A 24171-nucleotide genomic window follows, 5' to 3' on the forward strand; every position below is an offset into this window, starting at 1 on the left:
GGATCCTTCAATGGGGAGAAGGAGGAAGAAGAGTCAGAGTGAGAGTGATGCAATGTGAGACTCAACCAGTCATAGCTGCCTTTGAAGATGGACGGGGACCAGGAGCCAAGGAACACATATAACCTCCAGAACCTGGAAAAGGCAAGAAAACAGATTCTCCCTTAGAACCTCCAGAAGGGATATAGGAATACAGCCCTGCCAACACCTTGGTTTTAGTCATTGAAACCCATTTTGGACTTCTGATTTCCCAAGCTGTAAGATAATACATTTATGTTGTGACTCTTGAGAGTCCCTTGGACTGCAAGGAGATCCAACCAGTCCATTCTGAAGGAGATCAGCCCTGGGATTTCTTTGGAAGGAATGATGCTAAAGCTGAAACTTCAGTACTTTGGCCGCCTCATGCGAAGAGTTGACTCATTGGAAAAGACTCTGATGCTGGGAGGGATTGGGGGCAGGAGGAGAAGGGGACGACAGAGGATGAGATGGCTGGATGGCATCACTGACTCGATGGACGTGAGTCTGAGTGAACTCCGGGAGTTGGTGATGGACAGGGAGGCCTGGCGTGCTGCGATTCACGGGGTCGCAAAGAGTCGGACACAACTGAGCGACTGAACTGAACTGAACTGAAGCTACTTTGTTTGTAATAATGTGTTACATCCAATTGGAAACTTACATACCTAGTAGTTAAAAGAATTGTTGTCTGACTCCAACCTGGGTCTCCATCTTCTTCTCCACACACCTGAGGCCCTAACCTCAGCAGACCCCCTGCCCTGCAAATTCCCACCCCAAGCCTGGAACATGACAGGAAATTTCAGCCCAATTGAATCTTCCCATGCTTATCCTTAGCCTGAAAAGCTCATTGCCTTCTTCACCTACTAAATTAAGCCAGTCCAAATAGTATTCTTGTAAAAATTTTCACACAGGATAATCCTCTACATCATCCCTGTTAGGAAATCACTCATTTCTATCACATATCAACCTTGCAGGTTTAGTGTGAGACTCCCATGAGACAAAAGGTGAAATGACTTAAAACCAGGTGCAAGTCAGAGTGGTTGCAACTTTCACTGAAGGTGGTTGTATAAATGTGTATCTCCGGTTGCACTAAAAGTGTCAGGAACATTGTGTCCTTCATCCCTACATCCTCCACAGCATTTAGTATGGTACACTGACCATAAGAGGGCTTCCCAAGTGGTAAAGAATCTGCCTGCCAATGCAGAAGCCACAGGAGGTGCAAGTTTGATCTCTGGGTTGGGAAGATCCCCTGAAGGAGGAAAATGGCAACCCACTCCAGTATTCTTGCCTGGATAATCCCATGGACAGAGGAGTCTGGAGGGCTACAGTTCCTGGGATCACAAAGTGTTGAACACAACTGAGCAACTGCACATGCACACATTGACCATGAGAGACTATGTAGTGATGTGTCAGGTTGAGTAGGAGATAGGTTGTGAGAAATATCAGATATGGGATTAGATGGTAGGTCATTCATTCCACCCTTCTATATGGGGAATCTGGGACGTGTCAGGTACTGTCCCAGTGCTGAAGATATTGTGAAAAATAGGACAGACCATTGTGTTGCCCTGAGGCATTTTACAGTCTAGTCAAGTCCCTACTCTGGGTCTCTTGGGCTGTTAGCTACTTCCAATCTGGGGACTTTCTTATCCCTTGAAAATCCCCTTGGTTCAGCAGCTACAATGGTTTGGCTGAAAGCTCTTTCAGTTCCTGAGCTCTAAGAGGGAATGATGCCCCTTGACAGGAATGGTGGGAGGAAGGGGAGTGTGCATTCCTGTAGGCAGGAAAAGCAGAGACAGACTCTGAAATGGAAAGTGACAAGTGGGTAGGATCACACAGTAGGCAAAATGGACTTGATGGGCCTGTGATCTTCCCATTGCTGAGGCTTTCAATGCATGTCCACTCAAAGTAAGCACCAGCACCCAGGGAGTGCTCCAGGCTTTCATCTCTACATCAGTGAGAGGCCTGGTGAAATTGCTGTTTATTTTCTGAGCTTCAAGTTGTCATCACTAAAGAAGTGACATGTTCCATTTTGGGGCATGCCATTTTCCTACTCGGGTGGGCAAATGACCTGGTTTGCTCAGAGATGAACCTAATGTGTACTGAGGCCTGACCATGTGCCTGGAACATAATTCTAATCCTCACATCAATCCAGTGAAGGGAATGATACTGGCTTCATTGTCCAGATAAGGACACTGAGACTCCATGGGGCAAGCTACTTGCCTTAGGTCACACAGAGAGTAAATGGCAGAGCCTGAACTCTACACTAAGACTGTCTGGGTCAGAGCTTTTGGTCTATTACCAAGGTAACAGATTGCTTATATTTTCCTCTGTATTCACGCCAATGGCTTTGGAGCCATGGTTTCATCTTTCGTCTGTTTACACCTGTTGCTGCCCTTGGCTTCCTCATGAGAGTGGTGCTGGTGGTGGTTGGATGGAAGGAGTGATGGACATGTAGGAAGGTATGAGCTCAGAGTCCTAGTTAATGGTACACTTTGAGCTAATGAACTCTAGTTCTGGTGATCTCTCATCATGAAATACGGACATTGGCAGAGAATTCTGGGGTCATTTTGCCCCACCCCCTTACTGGGCTGCATGCTACCTAAATCATTTCTAAGAGATGGCTGTCTCCTTCCTTTTCAGTGTCTCTTAGGAAATGAAAGTGAATGGATTTTTAATTCATTTTTAATGGCTCGTTACACAAAACCAGGACAACCTCCCACTACTCAACAGCCATTTTTCACAAGCTCCTAGTTTCAACAATGCTGCATTCTGCTTCCTTGATCTGCCACTTGCCTTGTTCAGCTGCCACATGCTGCAAAGTGCTTTCTTAACAATGGTCCCATTTTAATTAGGGATGACTAATGCTAAGTCTCGTCAGTCATGTCCGACTCTGTGCGACCCCATAGACAGCAGCTCACCAGGCTCCCCTGGGATTCTCCAAGCAAGAACACTGGAGTGGGTTGCCATTGCCTTCTCCAATGCATGAAAGTGAAAAGTGAAAGTGAAGTCACTCAGTCATGTCCGACTCTTCTCGACCCCATGGACTGTAACCTACCAGGTTCCTCTGTCCATGGGATTTCCCAGGTGAGAGTACTGGAGTGGGGTGCCATTGCCTTCTCCCAATGTCTATTAATTTCTCTATCTTGTATCCCTTTCTTGGATCATATAGGAATAGACAAACCTGTGTTTGGGTGCTGACTCCTACCTCTCCCCGGCAGCATGGTCTGGACAGTTTCTTCATCTGGACTATGTGGATGGTGATATCTGCTCTTCACTGTGGTTATGCTTATTACCTGTGTAATGCACACAGAACACAAGCACAGCGCTTGGCATTTTGTAGGTGCGCAGGATATACTAGCATTGCCACTGCTACCTTTCCTGTGTTTGTTCTTCTTTTGTCTAAATCACTCAGTCATGTTTCTGGCTGTAGACATACTGTTTTCTTTCATTTACATCCAGTCAGGTATAGGTATGTATCTTTGTCATCTTTAGAAATCCCTAGAGAGTAAAATCGCACTAAAACTTAATTTAGTCACAGGGATATCCCCGGTGGTCCACTGGTTAAGACTTTGTCTTCCAATGCAGGAGGTTCGTCTTCGATTCCTAGTTCAGGGGTTAAGATCCCATATGACTCATGACCAAAAAAACCAAACCATAAAACAGAAGAAATATTGTAACAAATTCAATAAAGATTTTTTAATGGTCCACATCAAAAAGGTCTAAAAAAAAAAACCAAACAACTTCATGCAGTCATATAGGAAGGTTGCGTTCACAATCTTCCCTCCTTGGCTTTGTGTTCCTTTTGTTTTATCCTCTGGACCTTCTTGAAGTTCTTTCACAGTCGCTTTGAATTCTTCCTTTTGGGGAGACTTGGCAAACTAATTTATCCAGGAAAAAGATACCTTTGAAAAACTACATGAGATACTCTAGAAAGAAGACATCTGGGAATGTCCACTTCCACCCATCTGTTATGAACTTACTTATGCCTCTCATCCGTTATGAGGACATCTTGATCACCCCAGTCCAGACTCATTTACTCCTCCTTTGAATGCCTATGGCAACACTTTGAATTCACTGAATGCATCATATCTCTGTTGGCTAATAGGCAGTATGCTAATGAAGAGTGTGATAATACTCTTGTAGTACAATGATGAGAAAAACAATGTCTGTCCTCAAGGAGCACATACCCTTATGGTGGAGATTCCTATGCAAATAGACAATTATAACCCACTGTGAGTAGCATAGTTGGAAGTATGTGCAACAAGGCAAAGGAGCATGGATGGGAGCAGAGATCTGTTCTGTCTTGCAGGACAGGTAAGACATCAGAGCGTTGATGGTATTTGAGCTAGGCCTTGAAGAAAAAGATCCTCAGGTGAAGAGTGAGAGAAGAGCTTTCAGAAGACGGAAAAGAGCTTGTGTGAATGTGTGGGAGCACGGAACAGGGAGAAACATGGGTATTCTGATGTGGCTAGAAGTTAGATGTTGTTTTGGGAAAGTGGCTCTAGAGGGGGGTTACAATGTCAATTGGGGCCAAGTTGAGAAAGACCTTTTATGCTGTGCTGGGGAATTCGATCTGAAAGGCGGCCTGGAGCCACTATAGATCGTTTGACAATGTATAGGCAATGGAATTCAGCCTCTACTTTAGAAAGGTCATTCTGGTGTAAGGATGTAAGAAGGGGGAGAACTTAAGTCAACTAGTTATTTTGAAGGCCCCTGAAGTCAACTAGTAGCTAATCCAGTGGTTCATTTTCCTTGCACATGAGGTGTCAGCAGCATTTCACATGGCCGATCACTCCTTCCTTCTTGAAACCCATTCTTTGCATGGCTTCCAGAACACACACTCCCCTGAGTTTCCTCTAAGCTCGAAGCCCATTCTGTGTCAGTGAGGGTCCCTGACTCTAGGTATTTCTAGAGAGAAGTCATCAAATACAGGAATTGATTGCAAGTGTACCAGCAAGACTGGAGGAGCAAGAAGGAGAAAATATAGTTGCTCAACTCTGCAGAAACTATTAACTCCCCTGCCCGGGAGGAAGAAGAGCAGTACAGAAGGCCAAGGGTCTCTCCCACTGAGATTCCTGTGGGTATGCTGAGCTGCACAAGGAGGGCCCAGGAACCTGCCTCACATGTCACTGGGACCCAGTGTTGCTGCTGGTGTCCTGTTGCCTACAGAAGTGTGCAGGGAGTAGCTTCTCCTTTGTCTGCATGTCCGCGCAAGTACCCTTAGCCCCATGGCAGAATCAGAAGCCACATGACAGGAGGGTCTTAGAAATACAGTTCTCAGGGTCCTGGTTATGTTCTATAATTAGGCAGGAAAGTGGGCTGAGCCGAGAGGAAGCAGCAGCACAGTTCACGCCTTTAGCTACTGTAAGTGTACATCTTCATCCCGTTTGTAAGTAGCCTCCTCTTTTCCTGTTGGTTCACTGGTAGCACGTGAAGCTCAAAGTTGCTGAGTATTCAGTTCAGCTTCCAGTTCAATGGGACAGGTGTTCTCTGTTAATTTATTGACAGAGCCAAAAGTTGTGGGGACATGAATAAAACATGCTGTGATGGTTTATGTCGAGGAACAATGAGAGGAACACTCCCACTTTTGTCCCTCGGTTCTCAAACCTTTGTATCCGAATTTTGGTTTATTTTCTAGTTACATTCACATCCTAGAAGATAGCACCACAACCTCACACAGTGCTGGCTTCCAGCTAGTACTTGCTGTTGAATCTTTGAAAGTCCATTCAATCAGTGTATCAGGTCAGCTGCTTCTGGCTGATGAAATTTGCAGGAAGACCAGCAGATTCCATCAACATGTCCATGACCACACTTCATTTGCTGGGAAATGCGTTCCTTTGTTAGATGCAATTGTGTGGGAATCCATGGGAGTGAGTAAGGTGCTCAGAAATTTAAAAATTTTGATTCTAGTATATTCACTGCAGGCAAAGAAAAGCAAGTTCAAGGAGAAGAAATTGCTTCCTCTATGTGATAGGAGTGAGACGGTGCAGTCAACTTGCCACCAGGTGCCATATTGAGTGTTGGTTTCTGAGGTTGTCAGGTTGGGGACTCAGCAGTAGTGATGCCTGTGTCAGCTTTGGCGAGGGGAAAGTGAAGTGAAAGTTGCTCAGTTGTGTCCGACTCTTTGTGACCGCATGTACTATAGCCTGCCAGACTTCTCTGTCCATGGAATTCTCCAGGCAAGAATACTGGAGTGGGTAGCTGTTCCCCTCTCCAGGGGATCTTCCCAACCCTGATATGGAACCCAGGCCTCCCAGATGGCAGGCAGATTCTTTACTGTCTGAGCCACCAGTACATGGCAAATGTAGGCAAAGGTTCTATCTCTGCCACAGTAGCCACTGTACAAAAGAGCCCATGGAGCAGATGGGGGCATTTTGGAGAGAAAGGCTTACTGGCTTCAACAGAAGCCCATCTTGTTCCATCTACTTATTGAGAGATTCTTCTGTAGTAAGTTCCATTTGGTGAATATTCATACAGGACACAGATACTCACTGTGCCAATTTCAAAAGGTTTAAAGCACATACTGGTTTCCCTTCTTCATTTCCCTAATCTCTAAACGCTGAAATGCCCCAACTTTCAATCTTCATCTCTCTATTCAAACTCCATGTCCTGGCAATCTAGCCTAGTCTCATGTCTTTAAATACCATCTAATCACTGACAACCGAGTTGTGACCAACCTAGACAGCATATTATAAAGCAGAGACATTACTTTGCCAGCAAAGGTCCGTCTAGTCAAAGTTATGTTTTTTCCAGTAGTCATATATGGATGTGAGAGTTGGACTATACAGAAAGCTGAGGGCCAAAGAATTGATGCTTTTGAACTGTGGTGTTGGAGAAGACTCTTGAGAGTCCCTTGGACTGCAAGGAGATCCAACCAGTCCATCCTAAAGGAGATCAGTACTGAATATTCATTGGAGGGACTGATGCTGAAGCTGAAACTCCAATACTTTGGCCACCTAATGCGAAGAACTGACTCATTGGAAAAGACCCTGATGCTGGGAAAGATTGAAGGTGGGAGGAGAAGGGGAAAACAGAGGATGAGATGGTTGGATGGCATCACTGACTCGATGGACATGAGTTTGAGTAAACTCCGGGAGTTGGTGATGGACAGGGAGGCCTGACGTGCTGCAGTCCATGGGGTCGCAAAGAGTTTGGACACAACTGAGCAACTGAACTGAACTGAACTGAATCACTGACAACTCCCATATTGATATTTTTAGCCTGGACTCTCTGCCCTGAACTCCAGACTCATTAATCCAGCTATTTGACTCATCCACTTGAATTCTCTTAGGCATCTCAAACTTAATGTCCAAAACTAAACATCTCAACTTTCCTCCCAACCTCCTTCTGCTGTAGTCTTCATCTCATAAAATGGCACCTCTATGCTTCCAGTTACTTAGTCCCAAATCTGAAGGTCATTTTGGACTCTTCTCTTTTATTCACACCCCATATCCAAATTTTCACCAAATCTTCCTGGCTTTACCTTCAAAGTATGTTCACACCATGTTTCTTTTCCTGTCCATGCTTGCTTGGGACATTTTCACCTGGATGGTTACAACACAATCCAAATTCGCATTTTCCCCCACCCTGCCTTTCTTAACACCACAACCGGAGCCACCCCGTGAACACTGAAGTCCTCTGACATAATCCTCCAGTAGCTCCTCGTCTCACTCAGTAAGAGCCAGGATCTTCACAGTCCTTCACAAGTCCCAGCAAGATCTAAGCCTCCCCAGATCTCCCGGACTTCATCTCCTTCTGCTCTCCCTTGTCTCTCAGCTCCATCCTCATTGGTCCTCTTGATGTTGATTGAATATGAAAGGCCTCAGCATCTTTGCATTTGTTGTCTCTTACATGGCTTCATCCCTCATCTCATTCAGGATTTTGCTCGAGTGTCAGTTTTTCATAGTTTTCCTGGGCTCCTTTTATTCTGCTGCAGCTGCATAGCCCTGAACTACCCTGCATGTTAGGACTTGCTCTTCTCCTTTTGTTTATCTGCCTGCCCCTCCCCACCCCCACCCCTTAACACTCACCATCATCTGACTACTGTGTTACTTACCTACCTGTTTGTTTATCTTCCTTGCCAGAATGTAAGCTCTCTGAGGGCAGAGAAGCTGGTTTGTTTTCCTCACTGCTGAACCCATAGCCCTTGGCCAGTGGGAAACATTCCATGCATATTTGCTTAGTGGGTGAATGAAAAAATTATGAGAATCAGAAATTGGATGAGTCAATGGACTATCATACATTTCAGAAGATTTTGTGTTTGTTTGCTGTATGTGGGATGAGGGTGGGATCAGGGGTCATGCTGAGGTTCTTTCTTTTTTTTTTTTCATTTTTTTTTCTTTCTTTTCTTTTTTTTTCATTTTTTCCCTTTTTTTAAAAATTGTTTAACTTTACAATATTGTATTGGTTTTGCCATATATCAACATGAATCCGCCACAGGTATACACGTGTTCCCCATCCTGAACCCTCCTCCCTCCTCCCTCCCCGTACCATCCATCTGAGTCATCCCAGTGCACCAGCCCCAAGCATCCAGTATCGTGCATCAAACCTGCACTGTTCAAACACATGTCCATTGAGTCAATGATGCCATCCAACCATCTCATCCTCTGTCACCCTCTTTGCCTCCTGCCCTCAATCTTTCCCAGCATCAGCTGTGGACTACAAATACTCAATTTCTGTTCCCTGGGGGGAGTGCCCCATGAATTGGGATGAGGACTCCAGGATTTAGACACTGCTGAAACTGAAAAATATACTCTTGTGTACAGTCCCTGAGGAGTAGGTTTTAGCATCCTACTACATTACCACTGTCGATCACTTTCACTAAAGGCCATGGTCCCTATTTTAATTGGCTGGAAACAAAGAACTATCAGGTAGGGGCAGGAATGTGGTGGTGATACATGAGGGGAACTTCAGGGGGCATGTATAGAACCTGATGGATTTAAAGACACCAAGGTTTCAGGAAGGTTTAATGAACTAAAGTAATTTTCCTTCAGAGTAAAATTTTACAGGCATTAAAGGTCCTCACTTCACTGAATGTGCTCATGGGCGAGAGCGTCCCAGTGATTTATGAATTTGCAGATTATGCATTATCCTTTCAGAGGACAGGACTCCCCCGGGGTTTCCTGCCTTCCTTCTGAAGCTGAAGCTGAAGCTGAGTAGAGGAGCCCAGAGAACACACCACGTCTGATTTGTAGCCTCCTGTATCACAACTGGGGTCTAGAATGTGTGGGTATTTTTCAGAGGGAGCTTAGCAACTCTAGTGTCTGAATCCTCCTTCTCCCCCATCAAATAAGGATAACTTGGAAGCCTTGCCTCCTGAAGAATAATTATCATACTAATAACTCATATTTGCATAGTACAGCTTCTAAAGCAGGTCAACTTTCCTTATTTGATTTGATTCAAAAACCCTGTGAGGTTGGCAGGGGAAGGAGAATCATTATCCCCATTTTAGGAAATTGGAACAGATTCTGAAAACGTAAATAAGTTGCTCAGGCTCGCCCAGTAGCATATGGTGAGACTGGGTGTTGAGTGCAGCCCTCTAGTTGTAAGTGCTCTTTCCACGCTGCCAGGAGAGCCCCATCCAGGAGGCAGACGGCTGGACCCAGTGGGTCCTGGCTTCATGAAATATGTGATCTTATGAAAGGAAGAGCCATTTCTCTTCTGATCACTTTATCACCAAGAATCTTATGTTGTGTTTGGCATAGTTAGGAATAGAAGAATGGGGAGAGGGGATGTGACAAATAAAGACATTAGTTACTGGCACTCTGTGTATCCAAAGACCAAGTAGTTGGCTGAGGGCTGGTCTGAGCATCTGGGGGCAGTAGAAGTCATTAGATTCCTAGAGACAAGAAGATGGGGGGTGGATGGTCAGCAAGGGCAGCACCAACTGATTTTGTCAGAGGCAAGCCATGTTCCTTATGGTCAACTAATTATATGAGTCTCAGTATTTTTGCCTGGAGAATCCCATGGGCAGAGGAGCCTGGCAGGCTGCGGTTCACAGGGTCACAAAGAGTTGGACATGACTTAGTGACTAAACAACAGCAACATATATGTATGTATATATATATGTGTATATATAATATGTGTATATATAATATGTGTATACATATACACACACATACACAGTAAGTCTCTTGTTATACTTTAGTCATCTAATATACATTATATATTAATATTATATATGTTATGTGTTTATACATAGTAAGTCTTGTTATAGTATAGTCCCTCTATGTAAACACCCTCTTCATTTTTATCAAACTTTATCAACCCATAGTTGGTGGTAGGTTGGACTTCCTCTGTCCCTCATGCATGATTCTATCATCCTTTGTCCCATCTTTCCCACCTTTGTGCAGCTTGACTGTGTCTCCAAGTGGCTGGTGCCCCCCTGACATTGCACTCAACACATGACTGCTCTTGCCTCTAATGGCCCATTCAGCTCTACCTTCATGCTGTCTTTTCCACCAAGCAGGGTTAAAATGGCACCTTACCACCCTGCTTTCTTCTATCTACTGCTGTCCAATTAAAACATGAAGGAAAGAAAGAGAGGGACAGGGAAATAAAGAGAGAGGCCAGACAAGCAAGGGAGTGAACTTCATTTCTCTATATCCAAATTCTTGATACTTCGAGTTCATATAATCTTTAATCTAAGATTAGATTAAATCATATAATCTTTCCCTCATGAAGACTTTGCTGACCACATTTTCTGATTTAATTGCTTCCTCCTTTCAACTCTTATAGCACATTATCTGTACCTCTCAGATACATTTATCTTCTCATCCCTCCTTTTATTGTCATTCATTTATAATTCATTCGCCGGACCTTGGATAGCACCTGCCATGTGTCAGGTGGTATGCTAGGCACTGGGGATGCAAAATTGAATGAGACCTGACTTGTGACCTCAAAGAGGTCACAATCTAACAGATAAGACATATGGAGATGTCACATTAATCCAAATTGATAAAAACTATAAGAGATGTATGAGCAAATGTTCTTCCGGAGATTGTGTCTGATGCTAATTTAAGGTTATATGTGCCTTAAGGTTATATGAGCCTTAAAGCTCCTATGTACACAGGAGCTTTTATTTAGGTGGCTTTACTACTGTGTGTGTGTCTGTATGTGTGTGGCTTATATTAAGAGAGAGGTGCTATTTACTCATGAATAATTCCAATTTATTTGAATTTCTCCTCTGTCTAAAATTCCCCTAGCATTGTAGCCTGTTGGTCACAAAGGACATTTTTTTTAAATTTATTTTTTTATTGAAGGATAATTGCTTTATAGAATTTTGTTGTTTTCTGTCAAACCTCAACATGAATCAGCCATAGGTATACATATGTCCCCTCCCTTGACAAAGCATATTTGACAAACCTGGGTCTCTCAACAATTTGTCTTGTCATTTCATTACACATCTCTGTTTCCTATTTCTTTCTCCAAAAGCAAAGAAAACAAGATACTTTCATCTGTGGGCCTTGAGCTCTGGATCTTTCTCTGATTCCCTGAGTTCAGCAGCTGTCTAATTCACATGAGAGGAGCTCAGTAAATATTTGTGGAATTCATGATTGAGTGATAAACTCTTTGAGGGCAGGAATGTGTTTTTCTCCGTTCACTTTGCCTGCTCATTGCCTTGCACACAGAAAGCTCACATAAACATTTGCTAAATGGAGGATGCATTGTATTAGAGCAGAACAAGCATGGATGGCAGAGTCTCATAGTCCTGGGTGGGAATGCTGACTTGGTCTCTTGCTAGCTGTGCACATTGGGGAGCAGACTGCTTAACTCTTAGGACTCACTTTCCTCATCTGTAAAATGGAGTGCTAACTATATTGTATCTTCTCAGTCTCGACAGTTTGTTGTGAGAATTGAGAAGCACCCGGTGTAATATTTAGCACATAGTAATGGTTCAGTTAATCTTTGGTCCCTGCTTTTTCTTCTTTGAATTGGACTGGCACCGCTCATCTGGGGACATCTGCTGGAGAGGAGTCAAGTCAAGCTTTGCTGTGGACCCCAGGCTAGCTCCTCCATCCTTCTTCATCTATCCACTGGTGATTCTTTGGTCACACTCACTTCTTTCTGATCTGAGTCCTCTCCCAGGTAGCCTGGGGCTTGTTAGTGGGTTTTCTGCATCTGCTTTCAGTTTTCTTTCCTGGTAATTCCCTTCTCAGAGCCTTTGGAAGGCTTTGATTGGTGAGAGAAGCAAGGGTTTGGCAGGCTTTCTTTCAGTCTTGGTTTTCTTTGCTAGGCACAGGATATCTTGGGCTAAAGGCTACATTATCATCTCTTGGTAACTTTATTCTTGTCCTTCTATGCCGGCTCCAGGGGAAAGGAAGCTTCTGGTCCTAATTCTCTGTTTGGACCTTTCCTCTGGAGGAATGCCTGGGTGATTTTGTTGGGAAGCATCCTCCTCATGCATCTCCTATGACCTGTTTTCTTTGTAAAATTCAGCTCAGTTTAAAGGCAGGAATGCTTTTCTAGATCAGGAATCCACCACACTGGAAGGCAACGTCACTGTAGCCCAAACTTGGGAGAAGAATCATGGTGTGATGGAGTCTTTCTCAAAGCTTGGTCCTCTAATAGCCACAGGAAGATTTCTGGGTCCTCCCCAAGACTCACCAAGTCACACTTGCAGGGAATCTTCATTTAGCAGGCTCCCCAGTGACAGTTAGGCTCCAACTTTTCTCATAATGTGGGAGGAACAGTGCTCTGGGCCCTTGACCAAGGCCACACATTGTTGGAACTTTAACTTGAGTCATTTTGTCTCTCTTTGTCTGTTTCCTCATCTGTAAAACAGGGAGAATAGACTGGATTGACACCATCCCCTTCTGAAGACTATGCTTTACAGCTAAGACACCATTATCTTCCACTGACTCAAAAATAATGATCTTTGGGAACCTTTGATGTACTGAGCCTGTCTCTTTGGAGACAGGAGTAGAAAACGTGAAGCCTGCCTCACGGTGTTCAGAATTGAGCTGAGAAGGCAGATCCTGTGACATCCAGAAGCTATCTAGATAGTGTTTAACTTTGTGGCAAATTATGTAATGCAATTTTGAATGTAATAGGACTTCAGGCTACTTGAGGGAGATGGATCCTGAGCTGTTTCTTGAACAAAGGTAGACACATTCAGGCAGTAATGAAAGGACTGTTCACAGGCAATGACACCACAAGACAGCTGGAAAGAACGAAAGCAGAGACGTGAGAATGGATTTCTTATCTGCAGCACCTTGGGAACTTGGATTGTTAAAGCAGAGGGCAGTTTCTTGATATCCATGGAAAAGTGCCTGGAGACAGTATGTGGGTCAGACTATGGGGTGCCTTACATACCAGGTAAGGAATCTGGATTTCATCCTTAGGCAGAGGATCCAGTAAAGGCTTCTAACCAAAAACGTATGTGTATTAAGAGCAAAATTGAAACTATCTAATATGAAGGCAGAAGTAAAATTCATGGAGTTGTGGAAGGATATATTTATTTGGATCCTCCGGGAAGCAGACACCAAAAAGAAATTAGATATGTAAGAAACATAATAAAGACTGAGAAGATGGAGGGAGGGAAGGAGAGTGGTCTAGTTCAATTCAGTTCAGTCGCTCAGTCGTGTCCAACTCTTTGCGACCCCATGAATTGCAGCACGCCACGCCTCCCTGTCCATCACCAACTCCTGGAGTTCACTCAGACTCACGTTCATCGAGTCAGTGATGCCATCCAGCCATCTCATCCTCTGTTGTCCCCTTCTCCTCCTGCCCCAAATCCCTCCCAGCATCAGAGTCTTTTCCAGTGAGTCAACTCTTCGCATGAAGTGGCCAAAGTACTGGAGTTTCAGCTTTAGCATCATTCCTTCCAAAGAAATCCCAGGGCTGATCTCCTTCAGAATGGACTGGTTGGATCTCCTTGCAGTCCAGGGAACTCTCTAGAGTCTTCTCCAACACCACAGTTCAAAAGCATCAATTCTTCAGTACTCAGCTTTATTCATACTCCAACTCTCACATCCATACGTGACCACTGGAAAAACCATAGCCTTGACTAGACGGACCTTTGTTGGCAAAGTAATGTCTCTGCTTTTGAATATGCTATCTAGGTTGGTCATAACTTTCCTTCCAAGGAGTAAGCGTCTTTTAATTTCATGGCTGCAGTCACCATCTGCAGTGATTTTGGAGTCCCCCAAAATAAAGTCTGACACTGTGGTCTAAGCACTGGGTAAAAATGCTGATAGAATGAGAACAGCTCTGGGTTCTTAGAAGGGTTCTCAGATCCAGTTGTTTGTTAGACCTTGTATTAAGTAGTAGGACTCTAACCCTCAACATCTCTTTTTTCTCCCCTTATGGGCTTTGCACTTTTTGGAAATTGCTTATGCTAAGTCACTTCAGTCGTGTCCGACTCTGTGCGACCCCATAGACGGCAGCCCACCAGGCTTCCCCGTCCCTGGGACCCTCCAGGCAAGAACACTGGAGTGGGTTGCCATTTCCTTCTCCAATGCATGAAAGTGAAAAGTGAAAGTGAAGTCACTCAGTCGTGTCCGACCCTCAGCGACCCCATGGACTGCAGCCTTCTAGGCTCCTCCATCCATGGGATTTTCCAGGCAAGAGTACTGGAGTGGGGTGCCATTGCCTTCTCCGGGAAATTGCTTGGTGCCCCAGAAAGCTTGATATCAGAAGACACTAAAGTAGTCTGACTTGCTCAGGCAGACACTAAAGGGGGCTCTGATCTGTTTCTAGAAGAACGTAGTTTTGAGTTTCTCCAGAATTTGGGATGGTCTACACGTAGCCACTCATGTTTTTACCTAGTGACTGTGAAAGAATGATTTAGTCAATGAAAGCAGTAAAATGAAGAGAAATCTGGTGTGTATGCATTTGAATTGATTTAACAAATAGGAATTATTGGCACATTGCTAGGCATTTGGTTGGAGAAGGTTTGGACAAGTCCTGTCTCCATTAGCCCCTGAATTTAACAAATGAGGAAGCAAACGGGAAAGGCATGGAGTGCAATACTTTGCATAGGATATATGCTCCTTGCTTTTGTGCTGTGCTAATAGTGTAATAGAGTGGGGGCGTGTGCGGCCCTTAGCACAAGGCTGCTTCTGGTTGCCATTACCTCAAGACCCATTACCAGGCAACGGTTAGTTATCTAATTACCAGAAGACCTGTGGGAGCTTAGAGTGGCAATTAGAGGTCCCGCTTAGCCATTGGTCAGCACTGCAGTTTGCCCCTCCCCCAAGCAAGCAACTGTCAATGAGCGACTCTTGGTGGTTCTACTCAGCCATTGGTTAGCACCACAGTGGGCCCCACTCACAAGTGGCCAGTTGTCAGTGAGTGACTGTTAGTGGGTCATTCAGCCAACTGTCAGTGGAATGGTGGTTGTCAGGTGGAGAGTGAGGTAAGAGTTGGATCCAGCCTTCTCCGTTAGTGCCTGCCAGCGCTCCTGGTTGGGGGTCAGCAGGGAAGCTGGGGGGTCCCAGGGAACAGCCTGGGAGCTGTGTCCCACAGGGCTCCAGAGCCCTCGCTGGGGACACCCATTGGCCTCATCCCAGGACTTGAGGTGACCATGAACCCTCTCCCCCATCTCCACCTCTGCGACCTAATGGCAGCAGCTGTCCACATTGGATGCAGTCTAGGACCTGCACCCGCTGTTGGGGTTGCCTGAGGAGCTAGATGACCAGTTGGGTTATGGGTGCCTGGCTCCCTCAGCAATGAAAGCTGGGCAGGGTCTGGTGACCTGGCCCTGAGGGCGTCGCTAACTGAGATCTGTCTCTTAGCCAGGACTGGGACCTCAGAGGGCAAAAGCTGTGCCGTTTCTTGTCAGAATAGAGAATAACATTCGGTAGAGATTTACAGGAACATCGTTACCTGACCATGACCTGACGTCAAGAACAAAGGATCTAACACCAGAAAGTTTGCCACAACTAACCACACCCTTTCTTCACCTTTGCCAGAAAAGCTAGGCTTTGCTGAAAGCTTTTAGCGAGTTCAGAGTTTTTAGGGCATAAGCCACCTGTCTCCTTGCATGGCCCAGCAGTAAACCTTTCTCTGCTCCAAACTCTGGTATTTTAGTATGTTTGGCCCCATTGTGCGTCGACCACATAAACTTGCATTTTTGGTACCAATAGGTCAGGTGGTTTGGTAGATTCTACTGTTCTTAAAATAGTTGTGTCTTTGATGTTCTTCTTGGCTTGGCTGTTTCTTTCCAACCTACGACTCCTCATCACAGGACAAAATCTGGGAAGAGACCTAAAGAACCCTCTAGTCATAATCTTGCAGAGAAGTTGAAGGTTCCAAGTCAGGTTTTTCAGGGACTCTCTCTGACCCATAATGGGGTCATATCCTTGCCTCTAATTTTTTCTTAGTTTACATAAAAGAGATGGAAATGGTGCTGACCGACCCCATGGGGTGCTGGATGAGAATAAATCTCAAAATGAGTGTCTTGTAGTTGGTTAAATGCCATAAAAATGTTCAATATAATGGCTGATTATTTTTCGTTAATCTTAAATGGATACCTAGCATGCAAAAGTCCTATCTTGGTAGCAGAAATCCATTATCTTGGAAAGAGTTTAATGGCTGCTGTGCAAATGAACTGAAGGAAGTTAAATTGTGAAATGGGAAGGAGTTGAGAAAAGTGAAATGAGTTGTGCATTAAATTTAGATAAACACAATTATGTGTAACTGGATTATCACGTGTGCAGGCAAGGCAGGCGCTGTATATTAGGCACCTGTGTTTTGATTAAAATAGATTCAGGTGCATGTACTTTGCATCCTTGTAGATATGGAATTGTGCCTTAGCCATTGTCCAGGTGCATGAGGGGGCAGCAGGGAAATGGCTGAGATCCAAGTCCTCAGCTGTAAAAGTTTAAGGGGACTGGGAGTAGTCTGGCCAATGGATGTTCATTTCAGAAAACTGCTGACCGTATTATGGGCTGTCCAGCTGTTTTTCATGTGCAGCTTTCTTCTGGGTTTCTTTTAACTGGAGTCAGGAAAGTGGTCCTGGAGTCCGGTGGAGTCTAATGTCTGCTTTCTCCATGGATGGGACACAGAGAAAGACAGACGACATCAGAGAGCGTTGGCAGCTGGGCTTGCCTGTTGTTCAAGATTTTATGGTTGTGAGGTGCTAGCGGTGGGGTGGGAACATGAAATCTCTTTGAACCCCTCTGTAGACAGACAGAATCAGGCCCAGTTCTTTCTTACCCTTTTAGGTCCATGTCCGTAAGTCAGAGTCATCTCTAGATCAAAGGCAAGCCCATCCTCTGATCTCTGGGTGGCCATCTGAGTGAACAGAGCTAGCCAGCCTGTGCCTGACCTTGAAGGAGGACAGATGTGGGGAAACAAGTGTAGATATCCAGTTAATCCCTGTTGCCACGTTTTATTTCAAGTGCAAAGCACTGTCAGGATTAAAATAAATGCTACCAGTTATGAGGTAGCATTAAATTAATAATTTTTCCCCCATGCTTGATCCTATAATACCCCTCAACTCAACGGATAAATTCTAAGTCCTCCTCTGGGTGATTTGAGATGCAGTGAATGTTGTTGCACAAACTAAAGTTGACTTCCTCTTTTTTTTCCCCCTCTCATTCCTCTCCTGTGCCCTTCTCCGCATCCCTCTCTCAGGTTATACTTATCCTGACGAAGCTGTATGACTTCAACCTGGGGAGCGTGACGGAGAGCTCACTTTGGAGGTAAGTGGATTAGAGGTCCTTCACTAGCTTCTCTGGTTGGGCTCACGTGAGAAGCACCAACTGAGCAGCTGGAGAGCATGTTTTGAAAGGAGCAGAAGATGCTCCTCTTCCTGGATGCCCACTTTAATGCCCCGGTGGCAATGATGGTCTCTATCTGTGAATTCCTTAGCACTCTGCTGATCTTGCTTGGGGCCCGTCACACATTCTCCTTGGCATTGTGGTTGCTTCTGCATTCATGCTGTGTCTCCTTTGGCTCGACAAATGTGAATGAAAGATAGAGAGATCAGAGCATGTCTGATGCAAGAGGAGACTGTGGATAAGGGAGCCTGATATAGGAAGGATGCTAGCCTTGGCGTGAGTCTCAGCCTAAGGACTGTTTCTCATTGTCTTTTGCTGTGACTCTTGAGAAGCCTGTGCTTCTGGGCACAGACACACATGAGAATTGGATCTGTGTGATGACTTCTGAGGTCCCTAGCCTTCCTGGACTCCTTCTTTCATAAAATAATATTAAAAATATATTTTACAACTACATTGGAGTAAAAACAAATATATTAATATTGTATATTAAAACTTGTTTTCAGCCTAACATGCTCATTCTTTGGTTTTGACTTTAAAAGAAATGACAGCATTTTTGTGAACCCTAGGCTCTATGTCTCTGTACCTGCTGAATAATCAGCCCTGACAAGGAGCTGGGATGGGGAGAAGGATGTGAGTGGGTTAAGCCAGAGAGGGCTTTAAGGAAGCCACGAACCTGACAGTTTCTCTGGACAGGAGACACCACACACTCACTCTTGCATACACCTCCTCACATGCAAGTTCACTATTCCAGCCATGCTGCGGGCAGTCACACAGGGCCCCAGTGAGTTTCATCAGCCTCTCTGAGTCGGCACTTCATGCTCTGCTTATTGCATCCGTGGGCTTCAAGAGGGCTGTGTGTCTATCCAGTTTACTCTGTCATTTGTAAACACTGGAGAGAACACGGTCACAAAAGGCCATTCACTTGGTGGTGTCTTTCATCTCAGCGCCTGTCCTGAGGGTCTCTGGAGTCTTGGAGCAGAGGGCTCTGGGGCATGAGTATCTGTGAACCTGGCTGCTTCTTTATCTGACCTGTTTGCAGAGGACCAGCCAGAGCCTCTCTCCTGGAAGGGGAGCAGTCACAGCATCTATTAAATATTTAGGGGTTAATTGCTCATATCGGCGGGGCTTGCCTTCATTTGCACAGGATGTCCAAAACCTAATTTGGTGCTCAGTGGAAATTGGCAGAGGTATAAGTAACCAGGCTGCCTCTCGTAGATGAAAGCGTGCCTCTTTCCACTCACACAGGACTCCTGGGGAACGAGAGGCTCAGAAGCCATCCCCTCAGGCCCTATCACAGTGATGCTGTGGTGATCCTTTAAGCCTGACTCCAGTGCTGTCTGCTTGGTGCAAATAATGAAATAAGCCAGAGAATCCTGTCCTTATAATGAGAGACAGCTATACCTGGCAGCCCATATCAAATTTCAGGAAAGGTTTGGTAGTTCTAAGGGTGAACCAGGCAAAGCCAGGGAGCCAAGGCCAGATGCTTAATGCTGGAGGCCCAGTAAGTGATAGAGTGTGTGCCCCATGGACATAAGAGTCAGTATATTCACTAGTGTGTGTCAAGGACAGCAGATGGCCGAATGGCCCTAAGGGCACCCTGATGTCCCATTGCTAGGATTCAAAATCTAACTTGTCCACCCAAAGAGCTCTGTGGCTTTGGGCACTTTATCTAACTTCTCTGGATCAGCTTTTGGGGATGCTGGAATCAAGGACCACAGATTGAGTGGCTGCAAACTGCAGAAATGTGTTCTCTTCCAGTCTGAAGGCCAGAAGTCTGAAATCAAGGTGTCTTTGGGGCCCCCTCCCTCTGGAGGCTCTAGAGAGAATCCTTCCTCACCTCCTTCAGCTTCTGGTGTCTGTCAGCATTCCCTGGGCTCCATTATTGCTCTGTCTGTCTTCTCCTCTTCTCTCCCTTAGAAGGACGCTTGCCAGTGGACTTAGGGGCCAGCCCCATAATCCAGGATGCTCTCATTTTCAGATTCTTAGTTTAATTACATCTGCAGAGATGCTCTTTCAAGGATAATTCCGTTGTGGGTTCTGGGGGTTAGGACATATTTTGATAGGGGCAGTGCCATTCAACCGACTTCGCTCTCGTAAATCTCGGTTTCTCTGAATGTAAATTGGAGACAGTACAAATCCCACTTTTGTTCCAGCCACATTGTCCTTGCTGTTCTTCGCACAAGCCAGCATCTTCCTCAGGACCCTTACACTTGGCTTTTTCTTGGGTCTGAGCTTCTTCCTCTCTGCTCACCTCATCAGTGAGGCCTTTGTCTCAGGACTTGGCATTTCATTACTGGGCTGCATTTTACTCCCTGGAACCTGTCACCCTCTAGCTGTTAAATATTTACTTATTGATTTATTTATGTTCAATCTACATCCACTAACATCTAAGCTTGTAAAGATAGAAATTTTTTTTTTTTCCATTTTGCTTCAGTGCTGTATCCTCAATACCTCAAACAGTATCTGGCACACAGGAGGTACTTAATAAATGTTTGCTTGATGAATAAATTCATGGATGGACTGTAAGGACTAAATTAAATATTAAATGTGCAAACATTTACGACAGTTACATGTGGAGAGTGCTCAGTTAATTGTAATAATTAATGATTATTGTAACCCTGTGTATTTGTGTAGTTTTGTTTGTAAGAATCCACTAAGGCAGGGATCCATGGGATGGAAATTGTAAGTGCATGCAAAGGGTTGTATTCCGTGCTGTCTAGGAATTATCACAGACCTTCCAGGGTGTTGGCAGGGGGATAGGGAGGGGAGAACAGTGATTTATGATGTTGTTCCTCATGCTGACTGGGCAGGGGGAATTGGAATAGCAGTTTCTACCTAGTTGGAGATGTTATTTTGTAAGAAAGATTCTCTGAATGGCTGTTGGAGTGATGGGTGAGCTACAGTTTGGCAAATGGAAGGTGGAAAAATGTCCCTCGCACAGGGCAAAGGCCAGGCAAGGTGAGGCTGTAGGAGATAAGGGGACAAGGAAGGAGGCAGGGAGAGCAGCTGGGTGCTGGACTAGGTAGGGAGGAGGGTGGGAGGACTCATCAGGTTCACAGGAGGGGCCAAACCAATGGGGGTTACTTAGCATAGACTGTAGATAACAGAGTATATATGGTGTGACCCTTCAGGGATTTGAAACAAGCTGGTAGATGTTAAAGGCATTCCCTATGGATATGCATTATATGAATACGTATTTGTGTTATCCGGAGGGTTCACAGGTCAGATAAAGCCCAGCTTAGGAACCCCTGCAGAGGGGGCAGTTGAGAAAAGGGACTGATCCTAAACTTTGTGGAGACTTTCCAACTTCCTGGGCCCTCACCGTGTGTCTTCTGACTTCTTATTGTTATCCTTATCCCTAAGGATCCGTGCCCCTATCCTCTTTTCTCTGCTGTTAGTGATGTATTTTACAGTTAGAGCCTAGAGCACTATGATCTTCCTTACTAATACAGTGAGCACAGAAAAGAAACTAAATTAAACACACACCTTTTCATTTCTGTGATTTGGTCCAACATGCTTAACTAAGTTGAAATTGAATTTGGTGATTCTTCTTCAATTTTCTGTACAGCAGAGGCGCCTGGAGCAGCAGCTGTCATGACAAGATGATGCGCCCTGCCAGGTTGCAGTATGACATAATTATTTGTCTCACTGAATTAATAATTCAGAAGCCATCTACTTCTAAATAGACAAAAGGCTGTTTAAAAGCAGTCTGTAGCATGGCGGTAGTGTGTGTCCTTGGTGACACTCTTTCTGGAACTCCTAGGTGCCATTATACTGGGGGTGGTCAAAATATTTTCTCTCCACCAGCACAAGAATGGGTGCACAAATTGGTCATTTAGCACAACCATCTGTTGGCATCCTTTAGTCAAAGGACATTTTACATATGGAGTGTCAAGCCTGTAGAATTAATGAGGCTGGGGAGTGACTTTTTAAAAAGACCCAGGGATTTGTTTTTAGGGTGTTTTCAGTCCATAGTGTGTCAAGCCTGGAGGTTGTCCATATGTCAGGAGTGATACTAGAGATCGACTCTATCAGACTTTATAGAGGCCAGACCCAAGGAGGAGCAATGAGTCCAGATCAGGAGGCTCAGATCTAATCAGCTTCCTCCTCATCAAGGTAATTAAAAGTGAAGCTCTGGGACTGATGGCCTGGTTACAAGTCCACATTCCTCCCCTGAGCCACTGAGTCATCTTGAACATGTTCCTTCACCTCGCTGTGCCTCTGTTTTCTTATCTGTACCAGGAAGGTTATATCCACACCTACCACATAAAGTTGTTTTGAAATTTCATTGAAATGAACTATGTCAACTGCCTTGAAAAATACCTGCCCTGCAGCACCTATGCATGGGAGGTGCTCGGAGAGAGTTAGTTGTCATCGTATGATCTGCAACTTGAGCTGCTTCTCTCTATGAGTTCCTATACCTAAGCTGTCTTGTTCTATCTTTTGTGAGAAAGTTGAGAGTCGGGTATCACTGGGCTCAATTTACAGATGGGAACATTGAGCATTGCAGAGGTTAAACAATATGCCCCAGATTGTGAAACTAAGAAGTGGGGGGAATCCTACTGAACCCTGAGCCTGTGCTTAGTCCACCCCGTGTGCTGGCCCTGATGCTGGGCAAGAGTGGACTCATGGAATCTTCCAGAATAAGATAATTTTTAATGAGTAGAAGATTGGGATGATATGGAAAGTGGAAGAGGGAGAAGTTCTCAGAGTGGGAAAATTGCCCTCGAGTGGTTGGACTGGGATTTCAACTTCTAGGCTAAAATATTCCTTCTGTAATTGAGATGGATGTTCTCTAATCCAGCACTGTCTGATTAGAAATATATAGGAGCCACATAATTTCCCAGCAGTCAATAATGTGAAAAGAAACAGTGGAGATTAATTTTATTAATAAATTTTCTCTAACCTAGTTATATAGAACTATCATTTCAATAGACAATCAATAAAATTATTAATGGGCAATTTTGCATTAGATTTTTGTAGTAAGTCTTTGAAACTGAATGTGTATCTCACACTTAAGGGCATATCTCAAGTTTACATACAAAATGCAGCCACAGTTTGTTTAATAGTTAAATATGTCTGTTGGATACCATAGTGCCCAGTAGAGGTCTAGTAATCTCTCTTTCAAATATTATCAGTTCATTGGGTGAGGTGGGGGTGGGGAGCAGGAAACTTTTTTCACCATAGAAATGCATGTCTGTTTCATCAAAGGACAAAATGTAAAAAATTCCACCTGTTCTGGAAGGAAATTATTTTATAATGTTATGCTACTTGGAATATGGGCAATGTCAAGGGCTAACCTGATCCATATTAAAACTCTGGTCGTCTAAAATGAAACGAGGGCTGTGGAAATCTGTCCACAGAAATGGAAAAGTCGTCACCAGAACTCCTAGGTCTTTGAACTGTGATTCTTGGTAATTCTGAAATAATCATGGCTATTGACCCTAGAGTCGAAGAGACTTGGGGTGAGAAAGGATCATAGCAAACATTCTCCTTGAGCCCCGGCATCTTTTCATTTCAAAGATAAGGACGTGAGTTCAGGGAGAGGAAGACACTTTGGCTGAGTTTCTTGGATAAGAAGTCTAAAAGTGTTGCCTGGCTCCTCTATTACGCAGAGTGAAGTAAGTCAGGAAGAAAAACACCAATACAGTATATTAACACATATATATGGAATTTAGAAAGATGTTAACGATGACCCTATATGTGAGACAGCAAAAGAGACACAGATGTATAGACAGTCTTTTGGACTCTGTGGGAGAAGGCAAGGATGGGATGATTTGAGAGAATAGCATTGAAAGGTGTGTATTATCATATGTGAAATAAATCTCCAGACCAGGTTCGATGCATGAGACAGGGTGCTCAGGGCTGGTGCACTGTGATGAACCTGAGGAATGGGATGGGGAGGGAGGTAGGAGGGAGGGTCAGGATGGGGGACACATGTACACCCATGGCTGATTCATGTGAATGCAAGGCAAAAACCACCGCAATATTTTAATTAGCCTCCAATTAAAAATAAAGAGGGTTCCCTGGCTCCTGATCTCCTTCCATGAACACACACATCCCCTAAATGGAAACCCTGGAACTGGATAGACAGCCCTCTTCTTTTTTCTTTCTTTTTTTAAATTGAAGTATAGTTGTTTATAATGTCAGGTTAATTTCTGATGTATAACAAAGTGACTTGGTTTTATGTGTATATGTGTATATATATCTCCTTTTTCACACTCTTTTTCATTATGGTTTGTCAAAGGATATTGAATATAATTCCCCGTGCTATACATATGACTTGTTTATTCTATGTATAATAATTTACATCTGCTAACCTGAAATCCCACTCCATCACCCTCCTCCCTCCTTTTTCTACCCCTTGGCAACCACAAGGTTGTTCTCTCAAGTTTGTGGGTCTGTTCGGAGAGTCTTCACATCTCCTCCATTG

At 44.4% G+C, this 24171-nt stretch overlaps 1 protein-coding gene across 2 annotated transcripts in view; it reads left to right on the forward strand.

The window, feature by feature from the left end:
- The window catches only part of SORCS3 (sortilin related VPS10 domain containing receptor 3), a 647321-nt gene that overhangs the window by 176510 nt on the left and 446640 nt on the right, over positions 1-24171 (forward strand). For both annotated transcript variants that reach the window (XM_061403393.1, XM_061403394.1), the window contains exon 2: positions 17593-17660. In XM_061403393.1, the coding sequence (XP_061259377.1) occupies positions 17593-17660 (68 nt within the window). The remainder of the gene's footprint in view (positions 1-17592; positions 17661-24171) is intronic.

This window comes from Bos javanicus, chromosome 26, assembly GCF_032452875.1.
Source record: "Bos javanicus breed banteng chromosome 26, ARS-OSU_banteng_1.0, whole genome shotgun sequence".
Taxonomy (NCBI): domain Eukaryota; kingdom Metazoa; phylum Chordata; class Mammalia; order Artiodactyla; family Bovidae; genus Bos; species Bos javanicus.